Source organism: Monodon monoceros, unplaced genomic scaffold, assembly GCF_005190385.1.
Source record: "Monodon monoceros isolate NGI ecotype Baffin Bay Population unplaced genomic scaffold, NGI_Narwhal_1 Super_Scaffold_2, whole genome shotgun sequence".
In the NCBI taxonomy this organism is placed as follows: Eukaryota; Metazoa; Chordata; class Mammalia; order Artiodactyla; family Monodontidae; genus Monodon; species Monodon monoceros.
Window position 1 is genome coordinate 15,115,133 of NW_021703776.1, and position 16,483 is coordinate 15,131,615.

The window sequence follows — 16,483 nt, forward strand, 5'->3', positions numbered from 1 at the left end:
GTTTCTGTTTTGTGGATAAGTTCATTTGTATCATTTTTTCTTTAGATTCCACGTATAGCTGATATCATATGATTTTTATCTTTATCTGACTTATTTCACTTAGTATGATGATCTCTAGGTCCATTCATGTTGCCGCAAATGGCATTATTTCATTCTTTTTTATGGCTGAGGAATATTCCCTTGTATATATGTGCCACATCTCCTTTATCCATTCATCTGTCAGTGGACACTTAGGTTGCTTCTATGTCTTGGCTATTGTAACTAGTGCTGCAGTGAACGTTGGGGTGCATATATATTTGCGAATTATGGCTTTCTCCAGATATATGTCCAGGAGTGGGACTGCTGGATCATATGGTAGCTCTATTTTTAGTTTTTTAAGGAACCTCCATACCGTTCTCCATAGTGGCTGTATCAATTTACATTCCCACCAACAGTGTAGGAGGGGTCCCTTTTCTCCACACCCTCTCCAGCATTTATTGTTTATAGACTTTTTGATGATGGTTATTCTGTCAGGTACTAGGTGATAACCTCGTTACTTTTGATTTGCATTTCTCTATGAATGAGCGATGTTGAGCATCTTTTTATGTGCTTTTTGGCCATCTGTATGTCGTCTTTGGAGAAATATCTATTTAGATCTTCTTAGGACTACTGAACTGTAAACTTTAAAATGGTTGAGACGGTAAATTTTACCTTATGGGTATTTTATTATAAAATAAATAAGTATCTTTAAGAGAAGTCATTAAAAAGTAATGTCTCCAGGTGTTGCTAAGGTGTAGCCAGGGCTGTGCCCCACTGATCTAAGTGGAGGCACTCAGCAGGCAGGGGAATGATGGGTAAGCCCTGTGACTCTGTCATTTATTTCCTCACTGAGTAACTGGTGATAATCCGTAAGCAGTTATTAATAGGGCACCTATTCTGGTCCAGTCTGGATCTTCTAGCTCCTCCTCTTCATTTGGGCAAGTCATTCTTGAACCCAGCTGATTTATGCTGGGAAGTGCATTTCTTCGTCTCATGACTTGATCATTGCTTGAAGATAACCCTTGGACTGAGAAAATTCCCAGAGGTTCATTTTCATCGCAGAAATGTGATGAACTGTGATACGAAGGCAACTTTGTTCCTCCCAGATGCTCTACAAAAGGTATTATTTCATGCTTTCTTTTCCTCCTGCCATCGCCACTACAGTTCTGCCTCCTTTCTCTCTCAATCTGAGTCCGTAGAATTCTGCAATCTGCCTCCCTCCCATCTTTCCAAAGGAGGGAGATTTTATCTCATGGTCTGTAGATGGAAGCAGTCTTTCAGTTTGGAATCTGCCCTGTGAGTGGATTCCCCATTGGGGAAGAAACAGGAATGCCATTATATTTTCTGTGCAGCACTTTAATTGCCTTCAGCCATTCAGAGCCTAGATCATTTCAAGCCCTGAATAGTAGGCTATTTACACGGGTTATAATCTCACTGAACTTGGTTTCTTTGGTTATAGAGGATAATATTTTCAAATTTCGCTTGTACTGCCTGTTCTTCTGAAAAGGATAATCACATGGTTAATGATTCTGCGTTTCTGAACAGAAAGAGCATGCAGGCAGGAGTTCTGAATCCAGGAGGACATCAGGATTGGAAATTTCATGTTATCTAAAGTGTAGCTGGGTAATTGACCGAAGCCGCATGCTCTGACTGAGGAAAAGGCAACAAGAAAGCACCACCTAGAAAAAGTGCTCAGGTTCGGGCAATTTTTGGTGACGGACCTTCCTAAGGCTCCATCCTGGATTCTCCTATAGGACTTTGCAAGGTTTTGTGTAAAGTCATTAGTCCTAAATTGTGGACTTTTATAACAGATAGAGCTCATTTCCAGATGGGGATGCTGCAGGGGGGACCATTTCTCAGTGAGTGATTTCCTTATGACATTTGAGATGCAAAATAAACCCCAAGCTATGCAAAGAGCTTGGATGACAGAATGGGAAATTTGCCTACATCAGGCTTTTCAAAACACCCTAAAAAGACAAAGAAGCTGGCATTGAAGTTTAGGAGGGTGGCATTCAAGGCAAAGGAAACAGCATGAGAAGAGGGTTCAGAAAGCAGGAAATGGTGTACTGATGCTAGAGGGCAGGGAATGAAAGAAGAGGGATTGAGAATGTGGGGTTAGTAGGAGAAACCAAAAACTCACTAGGAAAAACCCTGGAGGTGAGAATGTAAAAAAAAAAAACTCATAACGCAGGGAGCTATATTCAATATACTGTAATAAACCATACTGGAAAAAAATTCTCATCTGTAAGTACATGAAAAATATTTTACATTCACTGCTCTTCAAACAAAAACACTAAAATAATAATGATGAGGTATAATTTTTTTGCTTTTAAATTGACAGAGTTTTAAATGATTGTTCCCATAGGCTGTTGGTGAGAGTGTAAATTGGGACAAACTTTCCATACGGCTGTTGACAGTAAAATCAAAATTTTATATACACACAAGCATACGTATGCTCTTTGATCCAATATTTCCTCTCCCCTTAATATATCCTGGGGAATAATTAAGGATATGAACAAATATTTAGCAAAAATATTTATAACAGGAAAATATAAGAAAGGATGTCCACATCAACCAACAGGGCCTTCATTAAATAGATTCTGGTCCTGGCATTCACAGGAATACGATCCACTCGTTTAAAATACTGCTGCCACTGTGCTGTACACCTGAAACTAATACAACATTGTTAACTGTACTCCAATATAAAATAAAAATTAAAAAGAAAAATTTTAATTTAAAAAAATGAATAAATACTGGTGCAGGAGAGCATCTCACCTCCTCTCCTCCTAAACCACTGAGGGGTGTGTATACTGCCATTTATATCAAGGTCCCTTACAACAGTGACTTGGGGGAGGCCCTCTACCTAGAGAGTAATAGCTGGATCTACAAAGGGGGACACAGGTTGGATTTGTGGAAGCCCCCACGTGGTCCTAATGGCCTTCACTGGGTGGAATTTCCCTGATGTAAAAATGTTTTTGTTGGTACAGAAAGATGCCTGGGCTGTATAGACTGAAACAAGCATACAGTATGATATCATTTTTGGAAAATATTTATATGCAAGGAAAATATTTATATGCAAGGAAAATAGCATGGAAGAACATATAGCAAGATATTAACCACTTTTCTCTGGGTGGTAGTTCAACGGATAATAATTCCTTCATTTTGTTTTCTGATATTTCTGTTTTTTAAATGAGTACATGTTAATCATATAATTAAAATTGTTTTCTAAATAAAAATGGACAAAATAGATTAACTATCGCCTTCTGTTTCTTCAAAAAATAGAAAACAAATATTTGTAAAACTTGTATACGCTCATTTTTTAAGGAATTGGGCACTGTGGGTATTTTGTGTCAAAAGTATAAGAGCCATCAGACACACTTGAAACTAAAACAACATTGTAAATGAACTACAATTTTAAAAAGAGAGGAGAAAGAAAGACTATAGAAGAGTAAGTACCAAAAAAAGGCATCAGTCACTTAAAATTGTTGACAGTTACTGATTTTATCAGTGACTGACTTTAACCTCCTCCTTTTTTAAAACCTAGCAGAATTGAATTTAATCATTTCCTGACGAAAGAATGCAATTTCTTTTTTTTTTTTAACTTTTTATTTTATATTGGAGTATAGTCGATTAACGACGTTGTGATAGTTTCAGGTGCAAGGCAAAGGGACTTAGCCATACATACACATGTATACATTCTCCCCCAAACTCCCCTCCCATCCAGGCTGCCACATAACATTGAGCAGAGTTCCCTGTGCTATACAGTAGGTCCTTGTTGGTTGTCCGTTTTGAATATAGCAGTGTGTACATGTCAATCCCAAACTCCCTGACTATCCCTTCCCCCCCAATCCTTCACCCTGGTAACCATAAGTTCATTCTGTAAGTCTGTGAGTCTGTTTCTGTTTTGTAAATAAGTTCATTTGTATCATTTCTTTTTAGATTCTGCATATAAGGGATATCATATGATATTTCACTTTCTCTGACTTACTTCACTCTGTATGACAATCTGTAGGTCCATCCATGTTGCTGCAAATGGCATTATTTTATTCTTTATAATGGGTGAGCAATATTCCATTGTATATATGTGCCACATCTTCTTTATCCATTCATGTGTCGATGGACACTTAGGTTGCTTCCATATCCTGGCTATTGTAAGTAGAGCTGCAATAAACATTGTAGTAAATGACTCTTTTTGAATTATGGTTTTCTCAGGGTATATGCCCAGTAGTGGGATTGCTGGGTCGGATGGTAGTTCTATTTTTAGTTTTTTAAGGACCCTCCATACTGTTCTCCATAGTGGCTGTATCAATTTACATTCCCACCAACAGAGCAAGAGGGTTCCCTTTTCTTGACACCCTCTCCAGCATTTATTGTTTGTAGATTTTTTGATTATGGCCATTCTGACCGGTCTGAGGATATCTCATTGTAGTTTTGATTTGCATTTCTCTAATGATTAATGATGTTGAGCATTCTTTCATGAGTTTGTTGGCAATCTGTATATCTTCCTTGGAGAAATGTCTATTTAGGTCTTCTGCCCATTTTTGTATTGGGTTGTTTGTTTTTTGATATTGAGCTGCATGAGCTGCTTGTAAATTTTGGAGATTAATCCTTTGTCAGTTGCTTCATTTGCAAATATTTTCTGCCATTCTGAGGATTGTCAGAGGGTTGTCAGCAAAGGAAACCATAAACTCTTGTTTATGGTTTCCTTTGCTGTGCAAAAGCTTTTAAGTTTCATTAGGTCCCATTTGTTTATTTTTGTTTTTATTTCCATTTCTCTAGGAGGTGGGTCAAAAGGGATCTTGCTGTGATTTATGTCATAGAGTGTTCTGCCTATGTTTTTCTCTAAGAGTTTGATAGTTTCTGGCCTTACATTTAGGTCTTTAATCCATTTTGAGCTTATTTTTGTGTATGGTGTTAGGGAGTATTGTAATTTCATACTTTTACATGTAGCTGTCCAGTTTTCCCAGCACCACTTACTGAAGAGGCTGTCTTTTCTCCATTGTATATTCTTGCCTCTTTTATCAAAGATAAGGTGACCATATGTGCATGGGTTTATCTCTGGGCTTTGTATCCTGTTCTATTGATCTATATTTCTGTTTTTGTGCCAGTACCATACCGTCTTGATTACTGTAGGTTTGTAGCATAGTGTGAAGTCAGGGAGCCTGAATCCTCCAGCTCCATTTTTCGTTCTCAAGATTGCTTTGGCTATTCGGGGTCTTTTTTGTTTTTATACAAATTGTGAAAATTTTTGTTTTCATTCTGAGAAAAATGCCAGTGGTAGTTTGATAGGGCTTGCATTGAATCTGTAGATTGCTTTGAGTACTAGAGTCATTTTCACAATGTTGATTCTTTCAATCCAAGAACATGGTATATCTCTCGAACTGTTTGTATCATCTTTAATTTCTTTCATCAGTGTCTTATAATTTTCTGCATACAGGTCTTCTGTCTCCTTAGGTAGGTTTATTCCTAGGTATTTTATTCTTTTTGTTGCAGTGGTAAATGGGAGTGTTTTCTCAATTTCACTTTCAGATTTTTCATCATTAGTGTATCGGAATGCTAGAGATTTCTGTGCATTAATTTTGTATCCTGCTGCTTTACCAAATCCATTGATTAGCTCTAGTAGTTTTCTGGTAGCATCTTTAGGATTCTCTATGTATAGTAAACAGTGACAGCTTACTTCTTCTTTTCTGATTTGGATTCCTTTTATTTCTTCTTCTTCTCTGATTGCTGTGGCTGAAACTTCCAAAACTATGCTGAATAATAGTGGTGAGAGTGGGCAACCTTGTCTTGTTCCTGATCTTAGTGGAAATGGTTCCAGTTTTTCACCATTGAGGGCGATGTTGGCTGTGGGTTTGTCATATATGGCCATTATTTTGTTGAGGAAAGTTCTCTCTATGCCTACTTTCTGGTGGGTTTTTATCATAAATGGGTGTCGATTTTTGTTGAAAGCTTTCTCTGCATCTTTTGAGATGATCATATGGTTTTTCTCCTTCAATTTGTTAATATGGTGTATCACATTGATTAATTTGTGTATATTGAAGAATCCTTGCAAGGAATGCAGTTTCAACTGACCTATATTTTGCACCTTGGTGAGTATTACCAAAATCCATTTTCTGCTTGTATTGAATTGTTCTAAAATATTTAGTGGAGATAGGTTTTAAACATATCCACCTCTTTTTTCTATGCTAACACATATTTGCATGACTCTTCTGTTGTATAATTGTGTCAACAACTAGAAAGTTTCAGTCAAACATGGCCATTATCCACCCATAGCTATTTCTGTCACTCTTTAATGGAGTATTAGCAGCAGCAGGTAAATAAGATACTAAAAAAAGCAAAGTACTTTCAGATTCTTAATTTACACATACAATGCATTTTAATTTTTTAAAATGGCTCTGCTTTGAATATAGCACTTATCCCAGTGATGAGGTCTCATAAAGAATTTATAGGCAAAATTCCCTCTTCTGAGTAAGCTGCAACTCAGAACTAAAAGGCCAAATTCTGCATACTGGGCTGTCTTTAATAAGCTGAGAATCATTTATATTAGTCATAGAGAAGATGTTTCCAACAATTACTCTCTTTGATCCTGCTTTTCTGTATCTATAACAGCCCTGCTTTGAGTGACTACTAACTAAATTGCTTAGAATCTTCTCTTGAAATATTCCTGCTGAATTTCTTCAGGGCAGTAGACTTTAAGAATCTCCTCTTTTAATTTGGCAACTCCCAAACCCTGAGGCAAATTCTCAGTTAGCTTGGCTGGTCATGGAACAAAGAAGAACAGCTCTTGATGGTAAAGTCTCATTTGTTCTTTGTTGAAAAATTTCTGCCTCAGAGGCAAGCCACAAGCCAGCCAATGGAAGTGGAGACTCACTGGACTGCGCTCCCCCCCCCCAGGACTAGGAAGCTTAGATCTGGTCTCAAAGAGTCAGGGAAGAGTTGGTCTTGTCTACATCTGCTTTGTTTTTTGTTTTGTTTGTTTGTTTTGGCCACACTGTGCAGCATGTGGGATCTTAGTTCCCTGATTGGGGATCGAACCCACACCTCCTGAAGTGGAAGCGCGGAGTCCTGACCACAGGACGGCCAGGGAAGTCCCCATCTATATCTTCTTAGGATGTTCTCTTTGGGACTAAAACAGTATTCAAAATCGGAAGCAACCAGTCATGGCATCTTTTCCCGGCCTCTCCATAGGATAACTTACACCTTGCCAAAGTTCTAAACCACGCCACAGAACCTCAGAGAGGCCTCAATCAGGAGACCCTTCTCTCTGGAGGGAAAACCTTCAAAACTAAATTAGCTTGGGCGGAAAAGGTCTCCCTGCAACAGATCCTGGGTTTCTAAACCTAAGCTTTACCTGCTCTAACCCAAATCTCTAGGGTAGCCTGTGGTCAAACTACCAACCAGGTTAGCCCCACCTCATCTGCATGGGCATTTTCTGGTTTATAGTTCGACCACAGGCATTTATATAAATACTGAAGCCTATTTAAACCCTCTGTCTTGTATTCTAACTAAGGAAGATAAGGAGAAAAGATCATAAAATTGGCCCCAGGTTTGGGGAACTGTATACAAAGTGCAAATCTTATCCAATGTGCATCCTTTGCACGTTTGCTCACTCATAGTAAATAATGTGTGTGAGAACATAAATGGATGTGTGTGTTTATAGCCTCTAAACTCTGAAGTGAAGTCTAAACTAGATGAAAACATCACATGTGTTTAAGAAAATTATAACAATATCCAAAATTACTGAGAGATCATATAATAATGGTTGTATCTATAAATGACTCTGACTTTACCGAAAATTTACTGTATATTTTCTTTAAATGACCAGCTTTCCTAAATTCATTTTTATTAAGATCCTGTCATCAAGTTTTATGTCATTTTTGAGCAATACATTGATTTTCTAAAGACAGAAACATTATTCTCGAAATCAATTCCAACCTATTGCTCATGTAATAACTCAGCAGTTGAAAGCTTTAATCCAGGAAGGATATTGCTACGTCTGTCTATGTTCAGGCATGAAGGTTTAACTACTTAAGGTTTTTCACCACTTTCTGCCAAGTATTTTAGACCAGAAGTTCATATTTGGTGGTAGAATATTACATGAATAATAGTTCAATTTCCCAAAGTCCTGGAATACTTTTATTTCTGAAAAGTACATGTTTGATTAAAACATGTTTGGCCAAGTCAGGTTCTAAAAACATATTCAATCTCTAAGGCAACAATTCCAATAAAAGAATTCAGGATGGAACCTGTCTAAAAGAACAAAGCCCTGGAAGGGGAATCTTAGCTAATCCACACGTAGCATTAGCAGAGATTTTATACCTGCCCTTTTTGAAAAAGCCTCTGTCTATTGAAGTCCAAACTTTAGGTTAGTTATTTATCCTAGATGCCAATTCTAGGAAATAAAAGGAGATGGGGATTTGGATTGTTGGGTGAATAAAAAGAAACATCCAGGTTAACCAAGCTAGGATCATCTATTATATAGTGAAATAAAGTGTGTGAGGGGCCTAACCACATCTCAAAGAGAAAGAAATATTATGCTCTGTTTTAGTATAATAATCTTTGCAATGAGATGGAAGGTGGAAAATTCCCCATTCAAACTGACTTTTGGTAATCTGTGGGGAAGGAGACATTATGGATCATATTCTTAGCTATAGAAACGTGATCTATATATATGTTTAACACCTAATAATAATCACAAAATGACCATATTAGCAGAATAGATGTGGGTAATGTGTACACAAGGGAAAGAACATTATTTTTCAGTAGGCTGTATTTTTGGAGGACAGCTTGAAGGAAAGCAATCCATTAAATCCATTCAAAACAAGTCCATGATAGAAGATTCTTTATAATTTTATCGTTGAAAAAACTGAGGAGAAGCCAAGCTTATTCCACAGTATGGTAATTATTTTTCCTTTTAGGCCCATCCCTCCCACCCCTGTCTGCTGAAATCAGGGCTTGGCATAAATTTTCATGTCTCGGGAAAAGTATATAGGAGCAGCTGGAACCTGTCCTGTGTGTATTATTTTAGAGTGTGGGATTTACATGATTCACCATCCAGAGGCTGATGGGGTGATTTTGAAGGGAGAGGGAGTTGTTTGGGGTGTTTTTTTTTTTAATTTTTTGTTTTGAGATAATTGCAAGTTCCCATGCAGTTGTAAGAAATAATACAGAGAGCTTCCCTGGTGGCGCAGTGGGTGAGAGTCCGCCTGCCGATGCAGGGGACACGGGTTCGTGCCCCGGTCCGGGAAGATCCCACATGCCGCGGAGCGGCTGGGCCCATGAGCCATGGCCGCTGAGCCTGCGCATCCGGAGCCTGTGCTCCGCAATAGGAGAGGCCACAACAGTGAGAGGCCCGCGTACTGCAAAAAAAAAAAAAAAAAAAAAAAAGAAAGAAAGAAAAAATACAGAGAGATCCCATTTCACCCAATTTTCCCCAATGGTAGCATCTTGTGTAACTACAATACAATATTACAGCCAGGAAACTGACATTGAAATAATCCATTAACCGTATTCAGATTTCTGCAATTTTACATGCCCTTGTTTGTGTGTGTGTGTATTTAATTCTATGCAATTTTATCACGTGTATAGATTCATGAGACCATACCACAGTTAAGATACAGAACAGTTCCATCACTTCCAGGATCCCTAGTAATACTCTTTTATATCCACACCCACCTCTCCCCCTCCCTCACCCATGGCCACCATGAATCTGTTTTCCAGCTCTAGAATTGTGTCATTCAAGAAAAGGAATTATGTAGTATATAACCTTTTGAGATTGGTGTTGTTTACTCAGCATCATTCCTTGAAGATCCATCCATAGTGTCGCATGTATCAACGACTCCCTCCCTTTTACTGCTGAGTAGTATCCCATGGTATGGATAGACCACACTTTACCTAACCATTCACCCACTGAAGGACATCTGGGTTGTTGCCGGTTTGGGGTCATTATAAAGATGCTATACAGATTTTTTATGAATAGATATTTTAATCTCTCTGGGATAATTACCTAAGAGTGTAATTACTAGGTTGTATGATAAGCGCATTCTTAGCTTTATAAGAAACTACCGTACGTCTTCCCAGAGTGGCTGTTCCATTTTACATTCCTACCAGCAGTGTATGAGTAATCCAGTTTTCCCCATCCTCTCCAGCAGCTGGAGTTATTACTGTTTTTTATTTAGCCATTCTGTTAGGTATGTAGTGCTATTGTGGTTTTGATTTGCGTCTCCCTAATGGCTAATGATGTTAAACATCTTCTCAGGTGCTTACTGGCTCTCTGTCTGTCTCCTACAGTGAAATGTCTATTCATGCTGCTTGCCATTTTCTACTTGGATTGGTTTTTTAATGTTGAGTTTTGAGAGCCCTTTATATATTCTAGATCAAGTGCTTTGTCAGATACGTGATTTGTAATTATATTCTCCCAGTCTGTAGCTTGCCTTTTTACCTCTTCACAAAGTTTTTAATTTTGATGAGGTCCAATTTACCAATTTTTCTTTTTATGGATCATGAGCTTGCTGTCAATTTAAGTGTGTGACTTTAACATAACGGAGTAAACCCTGCAGACAATCCACGCAGGCAAGAAATAGTTTGGATTACCATACCCACCCCGCATTCACATATAAAGATTTAAGTTATCTTAACTCAGAATTTAACATTTTAAAACAAACAGAACTTTAAAAATCATTTTTAAACCAAGCTTTAAAGATACTATTTCAGAGGCTACACGTGAAAAGTAAAGAACTGAGGTGACAGTTGAGATAGGGCTGCCCTTTAATGCTCTGGCTCACCTGTGACTGAAACCTTCATGACAGATCTGTTGGACGGCAGATACCAATGGCTAAGTGTACTATACAGGCTGAAACTCCCACCTGTCCCATCCTTTATCCCAGAGGGGTATGATTTGGTCCATGGTGTATCTGAACCCAGCAATTCAGGTTATAAAGGGGTCAGTTAAATTTATATATTTTAAGAGAAAGTTATTTCCCAAGGAATTCTTAAATTCTCCAGTTGATTTTCTCCATGTTTGGACAACAGGTATAAGAGGCGGGATGAGGATTCTCCTTCCTCGTGTCTATGCATTCGTCTTTGTTATTTGCCCTAAAATAACACATAGAGAATTCCCAGCGAATGGAGGCTGTCTCAGATCAGGTCTCCCAGAAGCAGAGCCTGAGACAAGGATTTGTGTGCAAGTGATTTATTGAGGGAGTGCTCTGAGGAGGGAGAGTGAGGGGGGTGGAGGCAGGATGGGGTCCCAGCAGGAGTCTGGCTTCAACCTCCTCCCAGGAGAGCTTCTGAGCATAAATTGCACCACAGAGTAGAGCCCAGCCTGAGGCAATGGCTGGGAAATATGTATCCATCAGTCACTGGCTACCGGCTGGGCCCGGTGGGGACATGAGCACAGGTGGCATAACCTCCCAGGCTAAGAGATTTCCATCAGGCTGAGGGCGCCAACAGTATCCACCACCAGGATCTTAATAATCACAGAACTAGTATTAAAAATGCACAGACTGTTAACTCTCCCACTTAACCAGTTGCTTCTCTAAGCCTTCTGCTACCCTTAGATTGCCTCCTCTGTCCTGTTTCTGTCATGATCAAGGGTTGCTCAGTTACATGGAAGCTCAAGATGAATGCAACAGAGGTGCTTGTCGCCCCCCCACCAGCAATCTCCTGGTGGGTTGCAGCGCGCAGCTCTCTGCTTCTACCTGTGGGCTGGGCGGGACCCAGAAATACTGCATCCTCAGTTACCTTGAGGTGGGTTGATTCTTTACTTGTTGGGACATAATTTAGTCAGTGCTGCAGATTTTTCCAAGTACATCTAGGGCAGTCGAGACAACAGTAAAAAGGAGACAGCACGCTTTCCGAAACATCAGAGATACAAGTGATTCAATTCAACATCCGGGAAAACTCCCCTGATCAGGGAAAAAGGAAAATGGGCTTCATCTATTTCTTGTTACCTTTAGAGTTAGACAGAAAACGCTTTTTTGATTCAGTCTTTGAAGGGAATACTGTACAGTATACTGTTTTGCTTGGCTGCCTTAGTGACTCTCATGGAGTGGACTTAATTGACTAGTTGGGTGAAGATGGAAGATCCCTCAGGGCCGCAAGGCTATTATGCTGAACGTGAGTTCTCACTGCCCTGCTTCAGGTGGAGATGGAGCTGGGGCCGACTTGGAATTGTCTACAGTTCCATGCTACTTGGAAATTGTCTTGTCTAGAGACTATCAAATCCTGATGTGAACATATTTTTGTGCCTTTTTTTTCTTAAAGACCCATTTTATTAAAGGACCAGTTGCTTTTTTTTTCTTCCCTGGGCTCTGAAACAAGCATCCAAGGTCATCTGAGTATCATACCTGCTGAAAAGCCCAAGGCAATCACGTCAACCCCTTAACTGAGAGGATGTTCAGGAAGGAAGTTGGATGTAAGCCTAATGTTCATGGCCCAGGCTTTTCCATGTATTGTTCGTTTAAGGCAACTCCCGGAGGCTCTGGGAAAGGCTTTGTATTCTCATTTGTTTCTAGTAAAAAGAAGATGATTCTAAATAAGTGGAGACAATACCTGAATGTTGAGCCCTGGCCTAAGTTTGGGAAGTACTTGTGTAAGAAAGCAAATCCTCTACATGTGCAAGGAAATGACACTATAGTTTTGCTCAGTTTTAGGTCAGGTGGGATGGAAGGCCCTTCAGGTAACTTCCAGAAGTCCAGGTCCTCTGGACAAAGAAGTAGCTCCCAACTGTAATACTAGAAACTTTCCAACACTGGCATCACCCCTCTTGTCCTTCCACCATTGGCATTTGCTTAAGTTGTCATGAGCCACTATACTCTGATGATAATTAGAAATTGATGTTCCTGGATTGCAAAGTTACACCAAAAATAGAAATAAATCAAACTGCAGAGCTTCTTTGGTCTAGGTAATCACAGAAATCTTCATCTTCAAACTGGAATAAAAACCTCAAGATAGCTTCTGGCTGACAAAGTATTACAGGTGGGACTACAAGTACTAGTTACGTAAACATTTGCCTGGCATGGAAGATACCTTTTTTTCATCCATTGTCTAGCAAAGAGCTATCAGGTGAAACATTCTCTTCCGAATCTTCAAGTCAACATCGACTCAGTGCTACCCAAGTTGGACCTCCCATATCTAGTTGCCACAACTAAGCATCCTCTGTAGCCATTTCCATCAAAGATTGTGCTTCGAAAACGTTTACAGAAAAAAAAAAATGACCCACAATCAAAATGGCCCTTGAAGTTAGACATTTTCCCCAATAATTTTCATAGTATTACTGAAATGAAGTCTTGACACCTTTTAGTGGAATCACAGGGTTCCTGCTGCTCTTTTAGGACAGATCTGGGGCAAACCTTCCTCTAGGCAGAACTGATGTTGCTTGTATGAGTCCTTAATTTCCAAAGGGCATTTTGGTTTTCTTCAAGTATAAGGCTTATGGTGGCCCATGCTTCTAAAAAGATTTTATAGATCTCTTGAAAGGCTGGTTTACTTTGACAGACTCTAGCTGACATAGTCATTAAAATCATCATGCATTTGTTCAACAAAAGAGGTGGGCCAGGTCAGATCGTGTAGGCCCTTGTAAGCCATGATCAAACATAAAATCAAACACTCGCTGAATACCTACCAGCACATTTGCTGTTGTGGGCAATTTCCAATACGGAAATGGAAGAAATAGCTCCTGCTTCCTGGAAGCTTTGCAAAAATGATCCTCCAGAGTCCCGCAAATATTAGCCAGGAACATCTGTGCAGACCATTGGCAGTCCTTTGGAAATCTTGGGAGATTTCCCCAGGAGTTTTAAGTAAGTAGAGCTACAAGTGGATGCATTTAATTAAGCAAACTCAAAGGCCAATCTTGACTGTTATAACCTTTGAAAATCCATCCCAAGCAAAACTAGTTCCAATTAACTGAAACCTTCTAGTCTGCAAGACAAGAGGGTGGGTCTCTCTATTGTGAGTTTAATGAAAATCTTTTATAAAATCCACATGTGTGACGCAAAGATTTTGGCCCTGGAAGCTTTTATGCCAAAAATAATGTCTGAGAGGGAAAGGATGATGGTTGCAGATAAACTAATGGCCAATTATTTCACTAATTTCTTCCTAATTCTTTTTTTATATAGCTATTTGAATTTTATTTGTTTTAGTTTATTGTTGGCTGCGTTGGGCCTTCATTGCTGCACATGGGCTTTCTCTAGTTGCGGTGAGCAGGGGCTAGTCTTCATTGCGGTGTGCGGGCTTCTCATTGTGGTGGCTTCTCTTGTTGCAGAGCTCAGGCTCTAGGCACGAGGGCTTCAGTAGTTGTGGCATGCGGGCTCAGTAGTTGTGGTTTGCAGGCTCTAGAGAGCAGGCTCAGTAGTTGTGGGACACAGGTTTAGTTGCTCCGCAGCATGTGGGATCTTCCCGGACCAGGGCTCGAACCCATGTCCCCTGCATTGGCAGGCGGGTTCTTAACCCTTGTGCCAGCAGGGGAGTCCCTAATTATTCTTTTTTTTTTTGGCTAAAGAGAGTCATTCCAACTCAATAGTATATCCTAATTATTTTTCTATAGTTTAAAATAACCTCCAGTTCCTCTGCCCCTTGTATGAGAAAAATTATTAGTTCTACATAAATCTGCATTTTTGTCCCAAGTGTATAAATTTATAAAATTTCTAGGTCACATCTTAATTTTGTTTATTTTTGTAGTTAAATGCCTATTGATGGAAAAATTGATGTCTTGTTACTTCCTCTACTTTCTATTTTTAGCCAGACTGAATGAAAAATATAGTAAGTACAGCTTGTTTTTAAATTCGTATCAACAATAAGTAATGATGATTCTTTATTTTTAATTTTAATGATGTGTTTTCCAGGGGGAACAAAAATGCCTCATCTGTGACTCCAGATTTCCATATGATCCGCACGCCCAACCCAACAGCCACACCACTGAGAATGTAATCCCAAGTTTTGAACCAGATGGAGAAGAAAAATGGTGGCAATCAGAAAACAGTATGATTAAGTTCCATTCCAATTTTTTATTCCTTCAAATTTTTTGTAAGGCACCTTTCACTCTATGATTTTGGCACTATCACAGCAAGGAGTTATACTGAAATGGAATTGTATCCACTGAGAATGTAAAACCCTCTAAAAAAACAAAATTTAATTTTTATTTTAAGAAAGATTATTTTCCTCTTGAGAAATCGAAGTATTTTTTAAGCACATAACTCAGAATGTTTCACTTTTTCTGTGGTGGGAAAGAACGTAGCTCTGCATCCTCTTGTTCTTTGTTAAAAAAAAAAAAAAAGTTATGAGGTGTTGGTAAATTAAGCCATATATAAAACACACTGCTGTAAACAGAAATAATAACCCAGGGGAAGTCTGAGAGTTAATACCATGTGCTTTTTCCTTTTTCAACTCCTGAAGGGAAAAAGAGAACGGACATTTTATTTCTTACTGTAAGCCAAAGATTTTAATATAAAAATCGAACTGAGAGGAGAGTTGGCTACTCACTGCAGTCTTTCTTTCCTGGATTGATGCCCTTCCCTGTTCATGAATAACTGTGATACTGAACCTCACACCGGCCCTGACCGTCCTTATTTCCTAGACACCACTGTAAGTTTGGACCTGATTGGGGATTTCTTGTTTCCCACCCCAGCCTTGGGCCTTATGTGTTTAATGCAGCTGGTTGGCCTATATTAAATGATGGGCCCTCTTCAACACTGGTCTGGAGCCCTTAACCCAGAAGAGGATTCCATTGCCACATCTCTGTATGTTGCACCTTGGGCTACAATTCCTCTATTCTGTTCAGATGCCTAAACATATTTCCCTTCGGGGATCCTAGACCATGAGAGGGGAGTGTGGGAATAATAATAGGTAAGATCATTTAGGGCAAGCATCATATGAGGCTATTTTTTTATGTCACCTATTGGACAGGGACATGATTGGTGTCTATTAAATGCTGGTTCATTTTGGATCCTAATGATTGGTCTGTCATTGGACTCTCCTTAGTGAATGTTGGTGGGTTTTGCCACACTGACGGATGCGGCCATTTTTGCTTCACAGCTGCTTTGACCCACACGTCCAGCATTCGTTCCACGTCTCCTTACAGAAGGAATGCCCTTCGGTCAAAGCTGACTACACAGAAGATGGGTTCTCAACCAAGAACTTTAGACAGGGGACAAGAGATGTCCTTTCCAGAAAGAGCTAGGAGCCCTTGACACAGAGCCTGGAGTGTGGCTGCTGTCTCGGCAGCAAATCCTTCCCCAAGCCATTCAGCCTAGAATGCTAAGCTGCTCCCCAATTCACCACAGTGCAGCCACTGTTCTCTGGAACTAGACTGTCCAATACTGTGGCTCCACACGTGGCTCCTGAGCATGCAGAACATGGCAAAACCAAACTGAGATGTACTGTGAATGTAAAAACATCCTGGATTTCTAGGACTTAATTTCGAGAAAAATATATGTGTAATAAAGCACTACTAATTTTTAAAATGTTG

At 39.4% G+C, this 16,483-nt stretch overlaps 1 protein-coding gene across 1 annotated transcript in view; it reads left to right on the forward strand.

Annotated features, from left to right (window-relative positions):
• The first annotated feature begins 6,073 nt into the window (after positions 1-6,073).
• Positions 6,074-16,483, forward strand: part of LAMB4 (laminin subunit beta 4) — a 109,520-nt gene continuing 99,110 nt past the window's right edge. Inside the window, 3 exon segments of the mRNA XM_029234020.1 lie at positions 6,074-6,107; positions 11,612-11,766; positions 14,862-14,997. Of these exon segments, the coding sequence (XP_029089853.1) occupies positions 6,074-6,107; positions 11,612-11,766; positions 14,862-14,997 (325 nt within the window).